General features: G+C 36.0%; 2 protein-coding genes across 12 annotated transcripts in view; both read right to left on the bottom strand.

Annotated features, from left to right (window-relative positions):
* LOC103705091 (long chain acyl-CoA synthetase 6, peroxisomal-like) overlaps nucleotides 1–3,664 on the bottom strand; it is a 28,176-nt gene extending 24,512 nt beyond the window's left edge. The window contains exon 1 of one of the 2 annotated variants that reach the window (XM_008788696.4): nucleotides 3,399–3,664. In XM_008788696.4, coding sequence (XP_008786918.2) covers nucleotides 3,399–3,570 — 172 coding nt within the window. In that variant the 5' untranslated portion in view covers nucleotides 3,571–3,664. The remainder of the gene's footprint in view (nucleotides 1–3,398) is intronic. The other variant, XM_017842266.3, reaches the window with a different exon arrangement.
* A 7,060-nt stretch (nucleotides 3,665–10,724) lies between these two features.
* On the bottom strand, nucleotides 10,725–24,032 carry LOC103705092 (cyclin-T1-3-like). 10 transcript variants are annotated; one of them, XR_603735.4, is made up of 7 exons: nucleotides 23,154–24,032; nucleotides 22,943–23,030; nucleotides 18,704–18,838; nucleotides 17,007–17,185; nucleotides 12,149–13,844; nucleotides 11,739–11,884; nucleotides 10,725–11,641 (listed from the first exon to the last, which is right to left on the bottom strand). XR_603735.4 is itself a non-coding variant. In XM_008788698.4 (7 exons), exons 2-7 carry the CDS (start codon nucleotides 23,675–23,677, stop codon nucleotides 11,610–11,612), a joined length of 1,104 nt encoding a protein of 367 aa, XP_008786920.1. In that variant the 5' UTR covers nucleotides 23,678–23,740; nucleotides 23,871–24,026; the 3' UTR covers nucleotides 10,725–11,609. The 10 variants fall into 10 exon arrangements, 6 of the variants coding, with proteins under 6 accessions (XP_008786920.1, XP_038988212.1, XP_038988213.1 ...); XR_603736.4 differs by having other exon boundaries at nucleotides 17,007–17,182; nucleotides 23,154–24,030; XR_603737.4 differs by having other exon boundaries at nucleotides 22,949–23,030; nucleotides 23,154–24,029.
* Nucleotides 24,033–24,365: the final 333 nt, after the last annotated feature.

Raw genomic sequence — 24,365 nt, 5'->3', positions numbered from 1 at the left:
GTTAACATATAGTATTTCATAAAATTGGTATAGCTATTTCTAGCTAACTCATTTATTTGGCTGTCAATTTTGTATGATAAGGTCATGGCAACTTTTCACAATTACTGGAGTTCTGACTATGCATTAGTACTTGGAGGTGTCATTACATATTGACTAGCTAGCATATAATCATGTCCAGTTTAAATCACACTATTAGGATAGACTGTGTGCGCTCGACATGATGATTTTTGGATGTCCAGAAACCATGGTATTCACATATACTACAATCTATCCGATGACCAAACTGCTTACACCATGCCACAAGTTTACATTCAATGGTCAATTGATGTACATAATGGTTATGGAAATGTGAATTGTTCAACAAGGAATCTATTATCCAATAAAGAAGAATAACTCATTTGGGTGATGAGGATTGATCAAACAATTTGTTGAAATAGCTCTAGATGAAACAAGATACTTAGGGCTCACAACGGAGAAGAACAAAGTGATTTAAGAAGATAGAGAGAAGGAAAAACACAGCAAGCACAGATTTACATGGTTCGACCATAAGCCTATGTCCATGGGTGAGGATGGAGCAGAGATTCCACTATAATCAAAAAGATTGGAGTACAAAATAGAGCTGCCTCTCAACAAACCCTAATCCCCAATACACCTGTCTCACCTTCCTTCCTAAAAGAGGCAAAAGAAGATGTCTATCAAAATCAGTGGGTTCCTTACCACGAGGGTGGAGCCCCCGCACCCGGATGATGTCTGTGGTGGTTCTCCAAATTTGTTGAACTGAATCACAGAGCATGGTGGATCAAGAATTCAAGGCATACTTAACACAATTTAAATCCAATGTTAATAATTTTTCAAAAGTTTTTCAAATAAAAATGAATATAAAGTTCTATCAAGTGTTTTCAGAAGAAGTGTTTCTCCGATATCTAACCAAACCAATGAACTCGGTCGTGAAAATGCAAATTGGATAAGTGTTGGGAAGTATCACATATTTAATCCCAAAGATCAATATGGGTTGTTGCTATAATGAAGGGGTCTATGTGGAAATGGTTTCACCATTACATGAAGGGATACGTATTGTGATATTCTGGCTCCTAAAAAGTTTGTTGTCGTGTTGTTTCCCTGAACCACTCACAACTTAACCATAAGGACCACACAAGATCTGAGTAATTAATTAAGTGTTAACTGATAATACACTAAATAAACCATAAGTCAAAATCTCAATCTTAGACTATTGGGATGGTCCATTGAGCTAATGACCTTTCCAATGATTGGACATTTCAGATATCAAAGTAAGAATAAAAGAATAACACTTAACCTGTCCAAATAATAGACCTAACTGATGCATACACATTAAGTGGATAACAAAGACCTAGAATTGTATCATAGACACAAGTTGACTGCAATCTGAGATTTGAGTCTGATTAGCCCTATGTTATACACAGACCACTTGCATTATCAACCCCCCCCCCCCCCAACCCCCAATTTTCATACTTGCAAATCCAAGGTGCAGAGGGCCAAGGAGACTTGCCTTCGGTCTAATCAAAATTGGACAGTTCAACTTGGGTTCCATGAATACATAATTATGCTTACACCCTTTTTATATTTTATTCCCATCTTAACTTGCACTATTCTGTGCAAGTTTGATGATATCATCAGCATTACATATAATAAAGTTACTTCAAAATAAGGATGATGGACACGTGTACATTTTATTAGGTGCAGCAATTCCACAAATTAAGAATAATGTAGCACTTGATTAAGTAAAATAGTATTGGTGCGAGCAAACAAATTCTAAAGAGACCTCAACTAGGAGAGGAGCATAGATTTGGGAGCAAGAGTTGTAATGATAAGGAAAATATCTGAGATATAAATTATATAACTATTTTGAAAAGAATACAAACAGCAAGCAAAACCTTGGTCCTTAGTAGGAGAAATGGTAAAGACAGTCAATGAGACCAACCCTAGCATTTTATTTGTTATAATTATGAATATAGTATGTCAAGTTATAATCATGTAACAAACATTTATTATATTTTGTTGTCCCATTAAGTTTTACATATCAAAACCAAATCCGGACATCACTCACATTTGGTTTTTCTCTAAATTATATATGACATATGGTCAAGGAAACATGGTTATGGCTCAACCCAAACTAATCACTAATAAGAAAATTAAAAGTGATTATTTTAAAAGGCCAATCGATTCAATACATGCATTTCCAAGTCAAAATCAAAAACATGATGTGAAGAGAAGCAAGTCTTCCAAGGGGGTATACTCCTAAGAATATTGATCTTTGCACATATTGTTACACCTCAATCTAATATCCTATTGTTAATTTCCTCAGCACATATCATTTCAAGAACTTCTCAAAATATGCAAGTCCATTTTATGCTAGCAACTCCATTTTATGCTAGCAACTCCATGGCACAGTAGTCAGTAAATACCAATAGAGAGGATGAGTCTTGGCACAACGGTATGGTTGCTCCACTATGACCAAGAGTCATAGGTTCAAAACACAGAAATAGCTTCTCTGCATGCGCAGGGGTAAAGCTACACACATCTGACCCTTCCTAACCCCGCAATAGTAGGAGCCTTGGATCGCCCTCCATCAGATGTGCCAATACTTAAAACCATGGGTACCGCAGCTCTAGGAATCTAGAGCATACTCTCATCAAGCCAGCATCTTAGAATTGCTTGCAGGCAATGCTCTATTTATATCAGATAGTAATCTGAACCACCTTTATAGCTTGCTATAAAAATGAATGGTTCGGTCACACCAAAATGGATAACTCGAACCGCTCCAACATCCATCATGCACATGGACAAAAGAAAAAGGGGACTTTTTTCCCATGCTTATTCTTTCCCATAAAATAGCTTCATTAAGGTCTAGTTTGATATCTCCTGCTTTGCTAGAAACCGCTGCATCCATAAGAAACATCTTTATGTCCCTAAAAGCATTGTCAAAAAGAAAAAGTAACCAACGCACGAACCCAAAACAGAACCAAGAATCATCGTGGGGAGTCACATTAGAAACAAAAAAAAAAGGGCAAATCAAGAGATCCCTAAAAGGAGAACCTATAAATCAATATTTATCATCAGAAACATTGGTTCTTGCATTATGCCGGCCCACCTGAAAAGCGATCTTCTTGGAGAATGAAAGGGAAAAAATGGAGGGCCCACAACAAAATCCATTACAAAATTCTTGAGAAGATTTAATCTTCCAACGAAAATATCAAAGAATAAATTTGATTCAGAATAATCTGAGTTTCATCCAGCTGACCCACAAGAAAAGTTCCTAACCACCATTAAAAAGAACTGCAAGAGGCGGGAAAAAAAATAAACCAACCCGAGGGGAAGGAAATCTAAAAAGCGAGGCAGATCGGGAGCGAGAGAAGTACCGGAGACGAACTCGCCGGCGGTGGCGTTGGTGCCGAGTTGGGAGCTCCGGTCACGATCCCGATCGCCGGCCGGCCGGAGATGGCCGGAGATGGCTCTCAGTCGGCGTTGAGCGGCAGAGGAATCCATGGCGTCCCTTTCTTCCCCGTTACGCCTCGACCCCGCCTCAGCCATGATATCTATATTTCTTTAATCAAAGGTCTCTTCGTAACGAATCTCTTTCCCTCTTCTGCGGCTCCCTTTCCCGATCTCCTTTTAAAACTATTTTGTGCAATGGAGACTAATCTAATAAATCCTTGCTTTATGGGGATGGGAAAGTCAATTACCCTAAATCCTTTCCCTTTCCAGCAAAAAAATAAATAAATAAATCCTTTCCCTTCTCCCGTCCATGATTGGGGCCCGCTGGTGGGACCCAGAGGAGTACCAATTGGAGTCGAACACGCCATGATAATTGGAGAGAGGAGGAAGGGCTACTAGATTTCATGCCTACTACCATTACTATCCCAAACTGGCCCTAGTTCATGTGGCGTGAGGTGATTGGATACTTTATCTGGTTATATTCAGGACGGCCAATTGTTTCATGACGCGTTGCAATGGAACTTCTGGGATTTATTTTGGGGTGTTTCGCTTTGCAGATGAGGGCCCGCGAGATCGGGGCCAAAAATATTAGAATATTCGCGTTTGTGGTAGGGATAAGGTTGGAAGTTAGAGGGCTTGTCACGGAAACAGTGAAGTGGATAGCGACGAGCCTCGTTGGCCCGGGCTTGTCACATCTTCAACGGCTAATCCGATAGGCACGGTTTGTCGCGTGCTCGATTCACATGCGGGGCTGCTCCATTAGTGGGGACTCACCGCAATCCACGTGCCTGCAGTTTTTTAAATTTTCTATAAAATTAAATTAAAAATTTTATAAAATTTATAGATTAGACCAGCAACAAAATTAGACCAGTACCCGCATGAATCTCATTAAGAGAAATAAAAGACTTGATAAATTTTTTTTCTTCTAAATTAGATTTGGATCAATACAATATTTTTGAAACATCGACTACTAACCCTGCATGGGCATGGCCAATAGAATCAAAAAATAAAAAAATAAAATAAACAACTCAATGACAAAAGAATATTAGCCTATCAAGTCCAGAGAATCTCGTCGAAGTATTGGATAGCATGGAAGGTGATATAGTCACCAAATCAATCTATGGAAAATTATTTCCAGATATGTCCAATCCAGCATATAATTTTGCTTGTATATAAATTTTATAAAATTTTCAGTCTAATTCTTAAAAAAAAAGTTTAGATCCTCTTTATTTCTTCAAGGCAAACAAAAAGGATCCACAAGATAATAACTAAAAAATATTTCAAAATTATGATATTTTTTGGATAGGTAATATGCATTTCTATGTAAAAAAGGTACAGAGCAATGCAATTTTTTTAATTATAATATTTATATCGCCGAGATGGTAGCACGGTTAGGACGAGGCTAAGATTTCATTGAAGTGGCCCAAGTTCGAAATACGCGGGTGTCGATTAAATGCAGAGAGCGGATGCCTTCCGCTTGGTTTGTCTGATGGAGTCGCCATCTGATCTACCGGTACTTAGGTGGTGCTAGTGTGATGTACTCCACATGAAAATGACTGCCACGTTGGTGGAGCACCCTCCGGTACTTAGGTGGTGCTAGTGTAATATACTCACACGTGGAAGAAGATGCCACATTGGTGGAGCTCCTCCAAGAGGGAGAGAGTATGAACAAAATTTGTCTGTCCATATCGAACATGCTTCAGTGAAAGTTGCTATATGAGTGAGATTCTTCTTATTTCTTTTTTTTTTAATATATATATATATAATATTTGTTGTAAATTTACCTTGCAAATTTATTTGTGTGCGCGTGCTTGGGTCAGTGTGCTTGTCCAAAGCAGGCTCCATTATAAAGTGGCTAATTAAGTTGTCCAACCTCCCAACCTTAAATTTTTCTCTCCTTTCTCTCTCTTCTTTAAAAGAGAAAGGTGGATAAACTTTTCTCTTTCCCTTCCCTCTCCTTTCTCTCTCTTCTTTAACTGACAAATAAATGAACGGTGGAATATCTCACTTTTGAATTGACGGAATGGTTACCTATATTTAATATGATACAATGGCCGCCGGTGCTTCCTCCTGCATGAATTCCATGTGTAAAAGAACTAATTTTGTTAATAAATTACTCAAAAAGGCCAATTCAAAGGTTTTACTGGGTGGTCGAGAAAATTTGATATTTTTATTTTTGATTTTGGTAAGAAAATCAGAAAAAAATTATTAAGAAAATGATTGAGATGCGATTAAAATAATTTAAACCACTCGCATGCTTATTATTTTCTCTCAAAGTCCCTAGGTAAGATATGATTGTAGCTAATACCACTGGCCTGCTTATCATTTTTAGTCAAAACCCTTACGGCTTGTTTGTTTCGCGGGAAGCATTTTTACTCCTACAAATATGATTTCTGTGAAGCAGATTCTTATAAAGAGAATATCTGAAAAAGTACTTTTGGCATGTTTGATTGACCATGAAAAAGTGACATATTTCCAGAGTACTTATATTTGGTTGACCATCTACTTTTCTATAAAAGTTACATGTAATTCCTATTATACCCTTAATAAAAATTAGGTCTTTAATGCCTCTTTAATGCTGAATGGCCTTTCTGAAAAAAATAAAAATGGAGTGATTTCTTGTTTATGGAAAAATAACTTTTTCATGTTTCTCATAGAAAAGACTTTTCCATGAAATGTGGGAATCATATTCCCATGGGAATACAACTTTCCCATTTCTCTCTTTTGAAAATTTCAATAAAACAAGAGGCATTTCATTATTTTTCCGTTGACCACACTTTTTTCTCTTCTTTTTCCGCGAACCAAACGAGCCCTTATGCTTTGGAGAAGAAAACTTTTATGTTTTGGAGGAAGTATTTATAGTTTAGGTTCATGGTCAACGATTAATATAGCAAGATTATAGTTCAAATAATGTGACTAAAAACAAATTATAAATATTTTGTTTAAGGCCCATAACATTTTTTTAACTACAATTGCTCAACTGTAGATTCAAGAGTTAATATTAGATTTCATATATACTATGAGCTCCATTCCCTCTCCCAAATGAAGTAGCAATGATAGTGATGATGATATGAGCTATCACTGATACTAAGATACCTATTCAACCACAAAAATATGAAAACTATAAGCCAATGCTTAGTCTCATTTATCGGTGCATTACATCGCATCACCATGGATAGCATTTGTTTATGCTCCCTAATTACTCTTTATTTTCATAGAATTTGGCAAAAATTTGGAATCCAAACACTTCAACTACCCTCCTTACATGCATGAGCCCCCTCATTATATCCTATCGTATCTCAAACCATATGATACAGAAGATATACTTAAAAAAAAAAAAAAAAAATCAACTATATGTAGTCTCGTTAAGCGCCTACTAACTGCAGTTAAAAACTTTATGCAAATCTTAACTATCATGCATAAATTTGTAATTGAAACTCTCGTGCATAGGTGCATTCTCTTTCTAGGCTCAGTACTCTTGGGAACAGGACTCCTGAGAAGCAAGTCTAGTTCAAGGATCGCACAAATATGTGAATAGGACCAATGCTTAAGCCTCTTCCACTCCATGTCATTGACATACATATTATCCTCATTTAATCTGCTCTTAGGAAGACCTTGGCTGCATAAAAATATGACTATATCATCAACAACTCTTCAATGTGAAAAATTCTTATACCAGAATGAGTAAAGAGTGACAATTCATGGACTCGGTGAAGACCAATCCGATAGGGCCATATGTCTGTTCTTTTTTATAGAGAAGTCCACTCAGTGGTAACATAAAGAGCGGATAACCAAGGTAGGAATACTGGGGATTTGACCCTCAGAAATGATAGGTGCATTCTCTTTTCAATGACAGCTTACATGTTTTGATGGCATATCAAAATTCTTAAATGCCAAATTTGCAACTATGAATATTCGCATGGTGGTTATTGTACAATCCATGCGAATGATTATCTGAAAAAAAAAATTGTGACATTCGCATTTCTTGCTAGAGAGGAAAATCCATATCTTCTCAAAGGTATGGCTCTTTGCCCTTTCTCGACATATGTATTGAAGGAAGAAATTTCTTTATTTTTTGTATTAGAGATTAGTATAGTTCGAGCAGACATATGTCATGGCATAAATGAGCCAGAGAGAGGGCATTAAGAATTAGTTTGGTTTCATATAAAATTGAAGCACAAATATAGAAAGAAACAAATTAAAATCCAGTTCACTGTCGTGAAGTTGCATATTCGTTTTTTGAAAAATTAACAAAAAAGGCTCAATATCATTTGCTTGAGGTAATATCATTATATATTAGGTTATAAATATTCATATCTGGTTTATTACTGAATCCATGCGAATGACACCAAAAAAAGAAAAAAAATTTGAAGCTAGCATTTCTTGTTAGAAAGTAATATTACGAGATGCCTTTGCTAATTTGTGATAGAGACTGAGATTTTTATTTTTCTTTTTAACATCATACTATTCATATGCATAATTATGACATTTGCATCTCAGTGGATTGGGTAGATTGTAATAAGACCTAACCTACTTATTGTCTTGATTCCAATGATTAAATTGTCATATGGCCTCAAACTGCAAACCCGGCCCTTGCCTCCGATAATGTCCAAGGGCCAATTTTGGCCTAGCTAGAATTCTTACAGCTATGATTGGCTTATGATTTTGATTGAAGGGTCCCAGTCTAATGACAACAAAATGATTCCAAGAATATTAGAACTGCAGCCTTAGTTTGTTGGATTTTTGGATAAAACTATCGAAGCCTTTTTCATATGAAGAATATTACAGCTGCAATATTGACATGCTCTGTTATCATAGTTCATTGGACAACTTCGATTTGTGTTTACATTTTTCGGTAAGCTTGTCAGTGGAGTCTTCGTCTCACAAGAGTTGGGGGCAAACTCATGGATTTGGTAAGCTTTTTCTGAATTCAAGCTTATCAGAATTATTATCCAATGACCAATGCACCTCACCATATTTTTCTGATGAACAGGGTGGAGGAAGTAATGGAACAAAGACTTGAGGTGGTGGCGGACGCGGTTGGCTTGGCCATGGATCTGAAACCGGTGTTTTAAGCTTCTGAGGCGATCTTTTAAAGCTAATAAAAAAAAATATCCTCTTGAATGCTCTGACATTTATGGTTTCCCTGATCTAACTCATTTATAATCGAACTAAATCTGAGCTTCTTCGCATGGTGTCATATTCTATGTCCAGAATCAAACATTGCGCCACAAAACTCTGATGAAAGCAGTTCATAAAATAGAGCCATTCAAATCCATTCACTATGTTCACCATGAGACCTTCAGACAAATATTGGCAGCTTCTCAGAACAAACACTCAAGAACCAGGAGGGAAAAGTTAATTACCTTACCATTTTCACTTTTCCTAATCTACTCTCATGCATTATGAAGTTATTATGGTGGAGACTGTTGTCGTCATGATCAAAGGGACAGTAACTGTTGTGATATTCCTGTATCATTTGAGCCACAAATTGGAAGCAAAAGAATAAAATTTAGGATAAATGATGCACTAGAGGGTTTCACGTGGGTCACCGTTTGTGACTCCTAGCTTCTTTAATAATTTGAAAGGGATGATGTTAGTATGTTATGATTCAAATACAATTTGATTCAGAAAAGTTTGGCATGATATTTGAATACAGTTTGATTCAAGTTCTCCACATTCTCTTCTACTGGCAGTTTCAATCCGTTCTCGTATAGCCAGTATGCACTTATGTATTTCTATCATATTAACTTTTAATCTTAGAAAAAAAACCCTTCTATCATAATTTCTTGCAAAGCAAAAAGCGTTTGACCTCAAATGGATCGATTGTTTGTAATCTATTAAATTTGATAAACATGCATACTTTGCCTTTTCCTTATGTGATCCTTTTTTTGTAATATAATGCTCATTATACATGTTCATTATATATCCTTTGTTCATTGTATCTGATCATGACTTGGAAGGTGGTTTACATCTCATTCTATCCTATGGTTGGCAATTAAATTCGGCTAACCACTATAATATGGCGAGCAACCACTAATATAATATGTTGGTAAAAGACTACAAAGATTCAAGAATTATGAGATTAAAAAAGCAAAGGTCAGAAGTTTAGCATTCTTTTCTCCAATGCCACATATTTTACAAATGCTGATGGATATACGTGAACATCCTCGACACCCCAAGCAGTGAGTTTAGACCTTCATGGACAGATGGGTTGCAAGAGCCCTCAACAAAATCACCAAGCTATTTTCCTTAAAGCAAGGCCTTAATCATCATATAATAAGAGAACAAATTTTCTGCATCACTATACAGTCTGGACAGGATTTAATGGTTATGGCTGGGGCAACGTTTTAGGGGTACAAAGTCTACCTCATGACATGAAATTTAATGTTAAAACAATGATAAAAAAAAAATACGAACAAAGAATTGAAACACAGATGAATTGCAGTTCAACCACAGATACGTCCGAGGGAAGTATAAAATCATAAAACCAAGAACTGGATACTAATACAACTCAGCTAGTTCATACCCCACTTGTAACGAAAACCACTTGGATGAGGCCGCGGATTGATGCATTTTACCATTGTATTTCTTAAGGAAAAAGTTTGTTGCTTTTTTTTTTTTTGAAAAAAAGAATGAATTGGACACTAGAGGCAACAAAGTACAAATACAGATTTGGATATAAATAGAATAAATCTCATCAAAATATAATACAGTATAGTTTGTATGTATATATATAATAGCATGTTATCGAAAAGAAAGTTCATATTTTGTACGATAGCATCAACATCCACAAACCATATCATCTAATCATCCTTCAAAGCCATAAATTACAGCCAACAGTTCTGACAATAATGTCAACATCATAAACTCTTAAATTAATCATTTACCATTAAAAAACTTAAAGATCATGAAAAAGAAAAAGAAATAAAAAATGAACCCTCCTCTCTCATTATTGGAGGCCATGGTTCACTATACTCGACCATACCGTCTAGTACCGGTATCATATTATTACCAAATCAATACTTGCTATAGGAGACTACCAAATGTCTGAAGTATAAACCGACCATTACCAACACCGTACAAGCATGGTATCAACACATGCATCGAAACTGATGCCGCGAGTCATACTGAAGATATTAGAAAACTATCTTGCATGTACGTAAGAAATATCATTTTTTTAAAAATAGAAAATAGAATAATTTGAAATAATATATGGTATATTTATAGCAACATCCAACAAGCATCAATATTCAATAGTTATCCAATACAAACACTGGATGCAATTTGAAGCATTTGCGCTTCTAGCTGATAGGATTCATCATTTTAGAAGTATGTGAACGGGACATGTACTAATTGGTGAGAAGGCTAAAGTCCCAAATACATTTGTTCTCATCCAACACCTCATTCAGAGACCACTGCAATAAGCTAATTGGTACCAGCCTTTGGCAGTCTATAACAGCTGATACCCGTTTGTTGTAACATGATTATTATCCTGCCTATAAACACAAGCAAGTCATATCCAATCTTGTTAGACCAGTCAACAAGACTCCTGCTTTGCCATTCAATTATATAACCAGGGTAATGCCATATGTCAAAAACTTGTCAGGGCTAATACCAGCAGATTCTTTTAATTTCATGGGTGCAAAATGGACAACTTCTAGTCACTGATTCAGCAGAAATGTATATTAACCATGTCCATAACATTAAATCACCCAAATTCCTGTTTCACCGTTCACTCTAAGTAGATTAATTTCTCAATGTGTAGGCACCATTGGAGCACCAGTTAACAACAAGATGCATAGCACCTTTGTTCCCTCACAAGGCCAGGAGAAAGATTAGTAGAACCAAGAAGTCAATATGTGGCAATTGTAGATCAACTTTTAGTAAAACTATGAATGTCCAACAGCTATGTTAAAGGTTGTTAATAGGCACAAATAGTACCATAAGCAGCTTAAGCCTTAAGAATAAAAAAGCTTCCACAGATTAAAAATTATAGGAAGCATTATGCAGATATTTAGCTGACACATTCACATGATAGCACCTTGAGATCCTTATATTTAAAATATTTTATCCAATATAAATATGGCGCATAACAAACCTTTAGTAAAACATGTAAGAGTACTGGTGTGTCATTAGAAGAGTTCCATCAACTGTTGCACGACATCTGCAAAGCAAACAGTTAAATTGAAAAATGATGCTTACAATGGCATCTATAAAGATGATCAATGAGGCTCTCAAACTACAGAAAATAACTCCACTACCTTGAAGAATAGATGATGCTGTCTGGAATTCATGCCAAAAACTCGGGTGAAAAGCAAGATCATAATTTAGGAATTTGGCAGCAAGAAATGCAGCCCCAGCAGCAATATGATGGGGCTTAAACTGAAGCCAAAGTGAACTCCTTAGTCTGAAAAAATATACAAACATTGAAAGAGATAAATCAAATTCTAAAGCCAAGCACCAATCAAACTGAAGAAAACAAACTAATAGGCAAACCATCATTTGGCATGTACAGAAAAGCTTAAATTTGTTTCTTTGGTAAGTCTAAGTCTTGTGTGATTTCCACATCAACATAAAAGCCACATCAGTTCAAATGCAACAAAGATTAAAACAGCAGAATGATTTCACATAACAAGAAGCTAAACAAGCCATCATGCCAATGTATCCTTACCAACTACAAAGCAGCCATCCAGGTGATATACTATCTGAGAATCTTCTGTAGAAATGCTGTCATAGTGCTAATCTATAGCAGTATGATGTGCCTTTGGGAATTATGCATCAAGGACTGGACCCAAGAATGCTCCAGGGGCAATTGCCCTTCCCGAATCCAAAAACAATATTCAATCAGAAAAAGTAAGTGAGATTTGTGACACAGAGGAGAGAGTACAAGCTTCTCCCATGGATGCTTCTAGCTTCTGCTTATCAATGATATTTCACAAATGACTAATAAGATATCCAGCACCATGCCAAGATAGTGACCATGCGCATGCTTTCCCGAACTGCTATTACATTTTCAAACATGATTAGGTTGAAATGCGAATGGGTATCACGTGCTTTCTGAAAATGATAAAGAGATTTCCTTTCCATACTCTGTGTTGCGCCTAGAAAGTTGGAGATAAGTATATAGGGTTCAACTACTTGGTTGAGGCAAGGTGCAATTTGGAACTATAAAAAACAAAGAACCACACAGGTCATAGAAGACTGAATGATGTATAGAAGTCTCACTCACTTCCTCACCCCAAATTTCATAATTTACAAACCAGTAGGAGATAAGCCATGTTGTACAGATTGACAAATGAAATCTTTTGATTAAATGGAAACAATAATAATAACATAATAGCTGCAATCTAGTAACAAAATATGTTTTACTGTTGGAGTTTTTCATGTAACATAGCACATATTTCATTGTGTTATATGTACATCCAACTAACAAAATTTAGAAAACATTGTCTCATTAGTAGGGCAGCTGGCAGCTTGTCACCTACAAGAATCCTCTTAAATGGATCGGAAGATAAATTTATTCAGCTACCTCATCGTTATCATACTGGGAGGTTAAGAAGGTAGCAGCAATCGATCTGGAAAACTGTATCATCAAATAATTCATGCATTGATGATTCTTAGGGTTTATCTTTCATTTTATTTTTTTAATTTAAGTTAATATATTCAAGTTATGATAGAGATTTTTTTTTGCCTAGGGATTTTCATGTGTTGCATGCATGCACGATGCAAAATAGAGAGAACTGATGTACTTGCATGTATGCTCCATTGCTTGGAAATTAGGAGACTGGTATTGACTAAAAAAGAAGCGAAACCAAGACAAAAGTGTATATTGAAACTTCATCCATTTAATGTAAGTTTCACCCAGACTCTGAATTGGGGGGAAAAAATGTCATTGGTTGGCTTTGCAAGGCAGATATGCTGAACTACCAAAAAGTAAATATAAAAATTAGGTTTGCAGAGATTATTGAACAAATAAGAAATATGGGACAAGAAAATAAAATTGGAATATGACATGAGTGAGGCAAAGAGGTTTAGATAAAACTCAAAGATAAATGGAAGGCAAACTTCATGAGCCAGATGGTGAAACTCAAGGAGAAATGACCCTAAAAGTATCAGATATCACAAATCAAGGAGGAAGAATGAACAGAATTGCACTACAAGTGAAACATGTTCTGAAGATCTATCAGTCATTAATAATAACCAACTGGATAATCGATTTGAGATTTTCCATGCAATCATGTCCAAATTGCACTATTGCTCAACTTCAAATGCATAAAAAGAAAAAAAAGGCTTTCCATGAACAGCATATGAATGCTCCAGCTAAGAATATCACACAGGTGAGCACATGATTCTCGTGAAGAATGACCCTGCAATTTATGCCATATCAAAAGATCAATATGCCATACTAGGCAAAAACAATGTATAAAATAAATAGTTTCTTGGCAAAAACATGGCAATATTTGGAACGACTAAAAATGTAACGAAAAATATATAACTATTTCCTTAGCTAATAAAAAAGGATGTCCTAGCGCATACGGCTCCCACCGCCACATAGTCTGTGGAGGGTTAGAACTAAGCAACCTTACCCCTGCATGTGGAGAGGCTGTCTCTGTGCTCTGAATTCGTGACACCCCAGTGACAATGGAGCAACTTTATCGTTGCACCAAGGCCTGCCCTCTAAATCTCCCACAGTTAATTGCAAGAAAAATAACACATTCAAGACTTACAACAACTCAAAGTATATAACACATGTAAAAGGAAACATCAAGTACCTTGATGTTTTTATTTGTCTGGAATCTGGAAGTTCATCTAAAGACCCAGAAGAAGTGATTGAAAATGCTCTCTTTTTTTTTTTTGAATGATATACCCTTATTTACAGGTTTTACAAAAATACCATCTTAGTGAAAGACAAATCTCGAAATAAGAGATAGGACAGGAAAAGAGTGGGCTCAAAACATTCACCGGTACCTGAATTTCTCCCTTAAAAATCAGAGGAATCTGAACATCATAGATTCATAGTGGACTCCTTAAGCAAAAGCAGAAGAAGCAGAAGAACAAGGAGGACAAGAAGTGTCTGCCTAGCAATTTTATACACTAAATATTTAGACCAAGTAACGAAATACTCCCCTATACTGCCGAGTCACTACTTCATGTGTACAATAAATAGATGACATATTCAGTAGTATGTCTGATGATAACTATCCGCCAATGCTGTTGCCAATTCTTTCAAGGTGGCATTTTCACATGTTATCATGTCACTGGCAGGTGGCCTGTGATGCGCAGGCACTTAATGGCACCAAACCAGATGACATCTAAAGTTGCATGGATAAGGTGATCATCATGACATGGCTCCACAAAATATCCTTTAGAAGTGAAACATAGAAATAAGAACACCTCCTTTGCCTACTACCCAAATCTCAGAATAGATCACCGAACTTTAATTTAGATACACTAAACTGCTGCTTCTATATGAAAGTCCAACTTTTATATTTAAATTTGGAAGCTGGAGACATCTACCTAAGATGCCACATCTGCTTCAGAATCTATCCACACATATTCTAATGCTTCCATCACTTCCTAAAATATCTTTGATTTTCAATCAATTTTTTAGATCATAACATTTTGTGTTTTTTGAGTGTAATAGCCAAAAGGTAGAGACCAGTAATCACTCTCTCTCTCCCCCTCTCTCACACACACAGAATTCTAAATGGATGAATCCTAGGCACTTTCACACCTAAAACCTAATGAAGTCATGCTCCCCCACCCAAATGCACTCCACTACCACTCCAAATTCAGGTAATTGACCTTGATTCTGTCAGAATGTTTCTTAGCACAAAAGAGCATAAAGGTATGCCTCTAGAGTATATTGAAAAGAAACGTTATTAAATTTCAGAATATTCTCATATAGATTCAGTCTGTCAACTTTTTGCACAAAGATACCCTTAGCTTAATTCAAAATGTCTCCCAATCTCCAAGAAATAATAAAAATAGATAATTAGATTAGGAAGAAATATAATCAAATATATAATTCTCCCATTTATAGTATATTAGGAAAGAAAAATATAATCAAATTTTGTAATATATTACAAAAGATGGTGCAATTAATATCTTAATATATTAGGAAAGAAGATGTAACCAGATGTCCCAATCAAAATAATATATAAGGAAGGGAGATGTAATTAAATATCTAAATATGTTCGGAAAGAAAATTGAATCGGATATCTCAATCAGTTTCTTATTTTTTTGAATTTTTTTATTTTATTTTATATTGTACTTATTTTTTCAATTATTTATATTTTGTTTCCCTGGTAAGAGAACTAAAAATCACAAAAATGTCATATTGATTATTTTTTCTAAAACATGCATTGCACACGCCTAACTGCTAATACAGTCATAAATCAATGAGCTCTCAAGCAGCATAGATATGTGTAGTGACAGAGACATTTGTTGGTGAGGGATCAACCATATACTGATGATCGGGAATTGCAATAAGCAAGCTAACCAAAACTCCGCAACTATTGTAAAAATTCTAGGTGTGAGCACCAAAAGGCTTGGTTGACCTACAATATCCAAAACAAATTATTTAAGCATTCTCTGCTGTGAACCTTGGGTTTTAAGCATCAAATACCATGATGTGTTAATTAGAATGAATGCATAGCTCAAATTAAAAACAAAGAAAGATCCTCCAGTAAATGTTTTACTGTGTACTAGCATATAAAGGAAGGAAACCAACTCTAGCTGTTACTTAGGTGCGTTGTAGATTTGCATCGTCTACCTTTCACATGCTCTTCCACCTTATCAAAAAAGTAAAGAAGCATAAACCATAGAATATTAGAAAAAAGGAGCAAATGTTAAAGTGATGTTTGACGATCAACAATGACAATATTAACCTTTTTGATGACACAAAGCCAAAGGTTGATTGCTTCAAGACCATCTGAGTTATAATATAGCATTTCTCCATTTGAGGTATAACGTAATACAATGTTTACCGTCTCGGTACCGGACCCCGTACCAGTGCCACATTAGCACAGTGTCGACACGATATGGTATAAATTTTGTTTGGCGTACCGACACTTAGTACACCACCCATACCAGATACCAGTACCGAACTGGTACGGTACAGTACGCCCCATATCGCATGGTTCGGGCTGGTACGACGTACCATGATGTAGTATTTCTTGTTCCCATAATTTAGCAGCACATACAAGAATAGGAACTTCATAATAATTTTTTATTTTTATTGGCCTATCGCCAGAAAGTAATAAAATGTATAGCAGCAGATAATAAGGGAAACCGTTGGCTGTGGTATGGAAATATCCCATAGGAACACCAAAAGCAACAATCCAAAACAAAAAACAAAGAAATAGATTTAAGTCCTGTGCATTATTACAAACAGAAAACAAAGACCGAATGTTTTAAATTTTTGTTCACGCCAAGAAAATTTGGAACTTCTACTAAATTGCATTTCATAAGAAACCAATAAAATGAAACCAGCACAACAAAGAACATGCGGCAACTAGAATGATTACCCTTCATTAACCAAGTTCCAGGCGACATTAAGAAGAAGAGTTTGTGAAAGTCCTAGCTTGTCAAGAACAGATCTAAGTGGAGCATAAGGGTGCTGCACATCAAGTTCAAAATCCAGGGTTGTCAATATCATTTGTTCAGCCTCAATAACCTTCTCACGATATTGTTCAAACCAGTCCTGCTAAACAGCAAAAAAAAATTAATAAGTTAAAATCAGCATTTCTGACATATGGGTGAATGCATTTCAGTTAGCTTCTCTGTGACAAATAAATATCTTCTGGGTGAAACAATATGCATATAGAACAGGCAATTCATAACTAGTCATCAGTAAGAAAGAGAAGTACGACAAAATGATAGTACAAAGGAAACAATACTAATATAACACCAGCTATATTTAAAAAATTGATATATCGGATTTTATCTAAAAAGGGCAAGGTTCAAAATTAGAAATTTTTAAATTTCTGCATAAGACCAAACAAAAATGCAAGGATATAGTCCTTTAAGTAGCAGAAAGCGTGAAAAATATCTGATGTTTAGAAGAATGCTAACAAGTTGTATCATATATTGTGATGGTAGTATTTTCCTTCTCTTGAAAGGCAAAACTTGACAAATTAAAATAGGAAAAAATTTTAGACATATGTTATTATAGAATGTGCATAAACAAGTCGGGGTTATAACTTACACAACAACAACTACAATTTGCAGAAGGAACTTGGCTATTCATGCATTGCCAATATCTGGTATAATGACTATTATACCAAAATCAAACTTCAAGCAAGCTAAGAACCCTTGCATTAAACCTCTCTTTCCATGAGCAAATTGCTGGTGTCTCCTCAGGACCCGCATACCTAACTTGCAAGGGATAAGAAGTTTAATGATATTAATCATCTTCAAAGTCATGAACTCCAACCAGGTCTTCTACCTAGCAGTTATAAGTCATTTCTCCTCGCTGAAAATCTTTAGTTCTCTAAACAAAGTAAAGAGACATTTCTGTGTTATGTACTTCACTTATATGTAAAACAATATGGAAAATATTCCTTGATATAATATCAAACTCTGTCTTAATAGTTTGATGAGCTGTAAGGTAGTATATGTGTTAGAATCTGAGGTGTTTGCCCTTTTCCATGCAACATACAGTCCCACATTTCCACATACTGGTAAGTTTCACAAGACAGACATCTTACATCATATATTTAAGAATGTCTTTAGAAATTTATTTTAAACAGACATATATGTATACAAGACACATACATAATTCAGCTATTATTAGAACTTTGATATAAAAGCATTCACAAGTTATCTAAAAAGTACAGTCAAATATATAAAGGTCATACAGATAATATGATGCAGCAAAAAGAAGTCACCACTAAAAGAACCAGTAGCAATGTAAGTTCAAATAGAAATACTTGTTGACATATCCAAATGCAAAAATGGACTGGATTCATATCAATACTATCAAACTATGTGCAAATAGGCAGCAGACAAACCATGCATTACACATCTGAAGCCAAGGATAAATATTTGTTGAATTAAAAAGTAAAAAAAATCTTCTAGCTCTTGCTGAGACTACCATAATAATAATGTTACAAAGACACAAGGAAAAACATTGGAAAAATTATATATCCTGCTTGTGGCAAGTTCTGCAAGACATTATAGACTGATAGTATCAGAACACTGAATAAAGCCTACTGACACTTACACTGTGTAGCAAATATGGAAAGAAAGCAAATTCCTGTTTCTGAGAAATTTCAAAGGATGCCCTTAGCACACAGTTCAGTAGGCATGGTGTTTCCTCAGACTTTGCTGCTAGGAACAGAGCTGCTGTAGCAATCAACTGCACAAAAAGCCGGATTGTTAACAGACAAACTAATGAATTAGTAATTTGGGAGAAACACAAACAACAATCTGCCATTAGCAAGAGCAGATCTCAAGTCGAATCCATGAAATCAATGAGGTCTGCTGATGTACAGGAGGTAACCACTCCGGCTAAGCAGTTACAAGAATGATATCGAAGCTTCGCAATAATGTAACATAGATCTTTATTTGTTGTTCAAGGTAAAAGCATTAACTAAGTAGTCAAGTACAAAGTATCTAAGTTTTCCCTTCACGCAGCCAAAGTTTAACAATTTTTTTCCTTTTGACCTTGTTACTATTCCTTATTACTTTGTAAGCATTTGGACTTCCATCTATAATTATCATTCTATGAGACACATATGATAGCACAAGAATTGTGTTAAAAATCAGTTGGAGGTGGTGGGATCTCTAAACCTCAAGAAGGAGGATGTATCATAGAGTTGTTTGCATCAGCAAGTATTTTACATAGAAAAATACAACATCAGTCAATGAGAAGAGAGTCTAAAAGGCCCATATGTTTACTTTTCTAATATTTGGTATTGGAAATTCATGGTTGTATTTCATCAAGTAAATTGAATTGAATCCTAGTTTCTTAGGGAAGGGTAACTATAACTGGCAACTGATCAATCGGAACTTCGACGGGTAAAAAAAGAAAAAGCCTATTTAGTATCCACTTTCCATGACACAAATTTTTTTTTGATATCACATGATTCGAATAATATTAGGATCAAAGCTTACATGTGAAAAAGAGCAACATTTCAATTTGTTACAACCAAACCCTGATGGGAAACTAATATTAAAAAGAAAGACTCTCAATCTTCTTAAGTCTGCTTGTCCAATTTAAAATTAGTATATAAAACACAAAGAGAACCATGAAAAAAACAGCTAGAATAAATGAATGTTCATTTAAGCATGTCTTCTTTAGCCAAATGGCCAGCATTCAAGTTTCAAAAGCAGATCTTACATTGTCCAATTTCACAAGTATCATTGTTATCAATGGAAAAGTTTATAAAAGATATACTATTAGCTCATTGGTGAGCAAATTGTTTTCAAGAATTCTGTTGAGACACAAGACTGATTTGAAAAAACTTGGCCAAGACATTTCTACTCAAGTAATTTGATCTTGTTGAATTCAATCTAACCGGTTAGTCCAAAACATTGAGGGGTACGATTGGCGATTAGTTTAATTGAAGACAAATTTAAACTGGTCTAGCCAACAGCCCAGCCCCATTGGGTCAGTATGTAATAGCTTGATCAAGCCAGATGATGTAGGTAATTCTTATTCCATTTTAATCTTGTACCTTAGGTTATATGCCATCTCAACAAAACAGGTCCATAGGACCAGGTATCAATAATTCAGTTGAGACATGACCACATTTCATTAAAATAAGAAATTAGATTAGGCAAGAGGCCTGAGCAGGTAAATCTTCATTCCATGAAGACCTATAAAACCCCTCAACATAGGTTTAAAAAAGATGATGGCAATAACTCTACCTCCTTTCCTATGCCCCCAATACCACATAGCACTATTGTGCCATAGCCTTCATTGACACAACCAAATGAACCCCAGCATTTGTAGACAGCCAGTTATTGTTCTAGCAGCAAGCAACATCGATGACCTAGTGGGAAGAGTTTTCCATTTTTTGTTTGAATCATAATAACCCTTTTCCTTTTCTATCTTCTATTTTTCTCCATCCTAATCTCATGAATTGAGAAAGGATAGAACAGATGGACGGGAATGATGGATAGGTGGGGAGTGGTGGTGCAATGTGGATGTAGTTGATGGCTTGGGTTAGGTGATTGCAGTGCTCTTACTTCTAGAGGGTGCTAAAAAAGGAAAATGGAAGAGTTGGACATAGGTGCTCACAAAGAGCCAGTGAGGAAGATAGGAAGAGGTTGGGTAAGGCAAGAACCAACAGGCCAAGGGGCATTACTATTTATAAGAGCATTACCTATAAATTGTTGTGATAAGTTGTGTAATAGGAATTAGGGCTGAAACCAGATTGGATATCAATGAATCCATATGCATATTTGTTTTTATTTGGCAAGTACGAATACTAATACAGATATTAATTGGATACTAAATTTGTATCCACATTTGTTATAAATAAACTCAGATATGAATCAGATATTGACAAATATGAGTATAAATGCTGATACAACTCAGATAGTTAAATTTTACAGAAAAAATATTATTCCATTTTATATTTCACTCGTTCTAAATATGTAAACCTCCCAATTTTTTTTTAGAAAAAAACAAATGATCTCATAGAAAAAGCAATAAGATATAATTGCACCCAAATGATCATCTAGCTGCTTTAGTGGATCCCAATAATTCTGCTAAGTTACATTTTTGAATTAAAAATTCATTCCTAAGGTTGAAATCCACCAAATCAAAGATGTCACTACGTAAAAATAAGATTAAACCAAAGATATATTTATTTGTCACTTACTTTACTTTGAGTTTATGATAGCTATATAAAAATAACCAAAACCAGAGATGGAATTGGATATTGGATACGGATCGGATATTACTGTATCCATATCCATATGAGTGTTTCTCAGATGAACACAAATACGAATAGGGATATTAGTCATATGCTATAATTTGTATGCATATCTAGATAGATTCATATATGAAAATGAATCTGAAAAATAATATCTAATCCATCATTATAAGGGAGGCACATTTTAGCAATTAATTTCCAATGTTTTCACATGATCAGATTTATTCAGGCTTCTATATAATTCTATGGTGATGGTAAACATTAAAAACTATTGCCCATTGAAAAAAATACCTACATCTAAGAAGGATGAAGCAGCGTTTTATCATTTAAGGATAAACATGAAGACTAAAGGTACTAAAAAGGAACATTTCGACTATTAAACTCACGAAATTCTCAAAGATTGTTCAAGATCAAATGGAGGATAGAGCAATTTCTTATGAATTTCTTACAAATCAAGAGTTTCTTAGTGATAAAGTGAGTGATAAAAGGTTATGATAGGTCCAGATTGAGTCTACATGCACAAGAGGAGATGCTAGACACTACCTACAGTACTGACATGGTTCAAGGACGTCCGATTGTGGGTTTGATCTTGCAGATATCATCAGATTCATGCAGATTTTAGTCTTCTCATTATTCAACTCATGCAGATTAGCCATTTGATTCACAATTAGTTGATTGCTTAGAAAGTAACTATGTTATATTCGTGACTTGAGCAATGTATGAGAGATCTAATTCCCCATATTTTTAGATGTTTGATAGTGTTAAAAAATTGGTTTTTCATTGTGAATTATAATAATATGGTCTATTGGATGCACTAGGATTGTCCACAACGATAAGAGACAAATCAAGGCTATATACAAAAGAATCGCAAGTTGAAAGGTGTTCGTAAGCACATTAGCTAAATTACGAAGCTATGCAAAAGAAGTTCAAAGGTTTTACTAGAAGAAAACCATAAAAATGCAAAAAGCGAAATAACTCCCATTGGTTCGTGCACTAAAAAGCTTTCCAAATTCCAACAGACTTTTGATAAACTCAAAGCAGAGTTCATGCAATAATGTTGTGGCCTCCTTTATGAAGGAGCTGCTTTTGAAGAGAGCAACATGCAGGAGCACCTTTTTACATTCAAATATTAAATTTTGAGCGCCGAATTGTAGTACTATTCTTACTTGTTCTGTTAGAAAGTTAGCTACCTTGGAGCAGAAGTGAACAGAGATTTTTTTTATAAACATAACTAAGAGTTAAATACAGTCTTTTTTATGTCTATATTGGACGAGTGAACTTTTCACATATGATATTGGGTTCTACAAGAAAGCACAAAAAATAATTAAAGAAGGGAGAGAATAGAAAGCAGGCCACAATGATTGAAAGCCACAATATTGGAAAGGCATCAAAAAAGGAATCATGAAGTCACAACCAAACATCGGATGTGAACACTTGAGTTCTAATTAATTATTTAAAATGCAATGCATTGATCTGACAAACACTAGCTACGATGTATCCTGCTTGCACAAATAATTATATTCTCAGTTATTTATCCACCAATTTGAAGGGCAGTCATCAGATAAAAAAGCCCTCACACTCACAAATCTATCATGACAAGCATGAGATCTACGAAGAAAGAATCGGTGGCAGAGCACCATAGCAGTTCCGATTGTAGTTTGAGGCCTGCAATCCAACAAATCAAAATTCTTCATCAAAATATTTTAGATAGAAATAAGACCTAATGACCAATTGCAATTCTAACATGCAGATCATCATAAAAAGATCACAGAAGGATCAGCAGCTTACAGCTCGAGCCTCATCCCAAGGCTCTGAAGATACGAGCAGTACGAGTACCGCAGGTGCGTTTCAAGAACAGGATCTATTCCATCCTTTCTCGATGGCGAGCACCTCTCGATCTCATCCCTCGACATGAACGCCACATCCTCCTCCACTTTTGCCGGCTCCGCCTGCCTGCGCGCCGGAACAGCACCAACATCATGCCTCCTCGGCTGCAGAAAAGAAACGTGACTCGTCGACAGGGCATTGCCGCCGGCAACCCCATTGCAGTACCGATTACCGGCATGATCGTCCCGCATGGAGACGTCGGACCTCCTCCTCTTTAGAGGAGGCGGCGCGCCAGGGTAGGCGGCGGCATGGTTGGAGGCGTAATCTTGGTGGTTTCTGTAGGCGTAATCTCTATGAGGGTAATGGGTGAGGCTGGGGACGGCGGCGGCTTCGTATGCGGGGCGAGTGAAGGCCGATCGGTGGTAATTGTGGTGGTAGCCGCCGGCGTCGGCGGCGGGAGCGCGGCAAGGTTGGGAGAAGGGCATGGTTTGGATCCAATTTGATTGTTACAGAACCGTGGTTGATCTTTTAGCAATATAAAGAGGGAACTGGATGGAGAAAAGAGAAGAATTGATATCAAACTTCTCGATCGATCGATCGATCGAACGAAGGATGATCGAATTGGAGGGCGATTGGTGGGAGAAGAGATATGGGTCGATGGGGATTTAGAGGGCAAACCTGAGATCAGGGAACGGGGAAGGGACGGCAAGGGTGATGACGGCTGTTCAGCGAGGGAAAGAGGGTCCGAAGAGAGAGAGAGAGGAGACGGAAGGATGGTATCCGACCAAAACCGTCTTCCTAGATTTTTTTTTTTCAGGACACATATTTAGTGTCGATTGGCCGCTTTGGGCTCGATCAGTTGGGATAATATCAAGGTCATTGCGTACAACTTCTAGTAAAAATATATTTGACTTGGTCTCCTCGCATCCTCTAATTGAAGCTCAAGAAAGTCGTGGAACCCTTCAATAGGGTTGACGAGGTGTTCTCAAAATCTAAAAATAAGTTCAAAAAGCAAACTCTTGAAGCTTAGAAATTGGGGTTTAGCTGCCATCGAATCTCATCAGATCATGATAGCTCTTCCATTAAATGCCCTGATATACAGGTTTGAGTCCGATTCAGCTCCATGATCTTCAATCAATAATAGTCTACTAAATATGGAGCCTTACTTCCAAT

The sequence above is a fragment of the Phoenix dactylifera genome, chromosome 12 (genome assembly GCF_009389715.1).
Source record: "Phoenix dactylifera cultivar Barhee BC4 chromosome 12, palm_55x_up_171113_PBpolish2nd_filt_p, whole genome shotgun sequence".
Lineage (NCBI taxonomy): Eukaryota > Viridiplantae > Streptophyta > Magnoliopsida > Arecales > Arecaceae > Phoenix > Phoenix dactylifera.
This window is presented reverse-complemented; position numbering and strand designations above follow the sequence as displayed.

What these genes read in the sequence shown, in the direction of transcription:
- LOC103705092 (XM_008788698.4), bottom strand. Translation starts at nt 23,677, where the DNA reads ATGCCCTTCTCCCAACCTTGCCGCGCTCCCGCCGCCGACGCCGGCGGC. An exon ending in TGGAACTTGGTTAATGAAGG is followed by an intron (nt 11,885 to 17,006) that starts GTAATCATTCTA and finishes ATATTTTTTCAG; the next exon opens with ACTAAGGAGTTCACTTTGGC. An exon ending in AGCATCATCTATTCTTCAAG is followed by an intron (nt 11,642 to 11,738) that starts GTAGTGGAGTTA and finishes TTTGCTTTGCAG; the next exon opens with ATGTCGTGCAACAGTTGATG.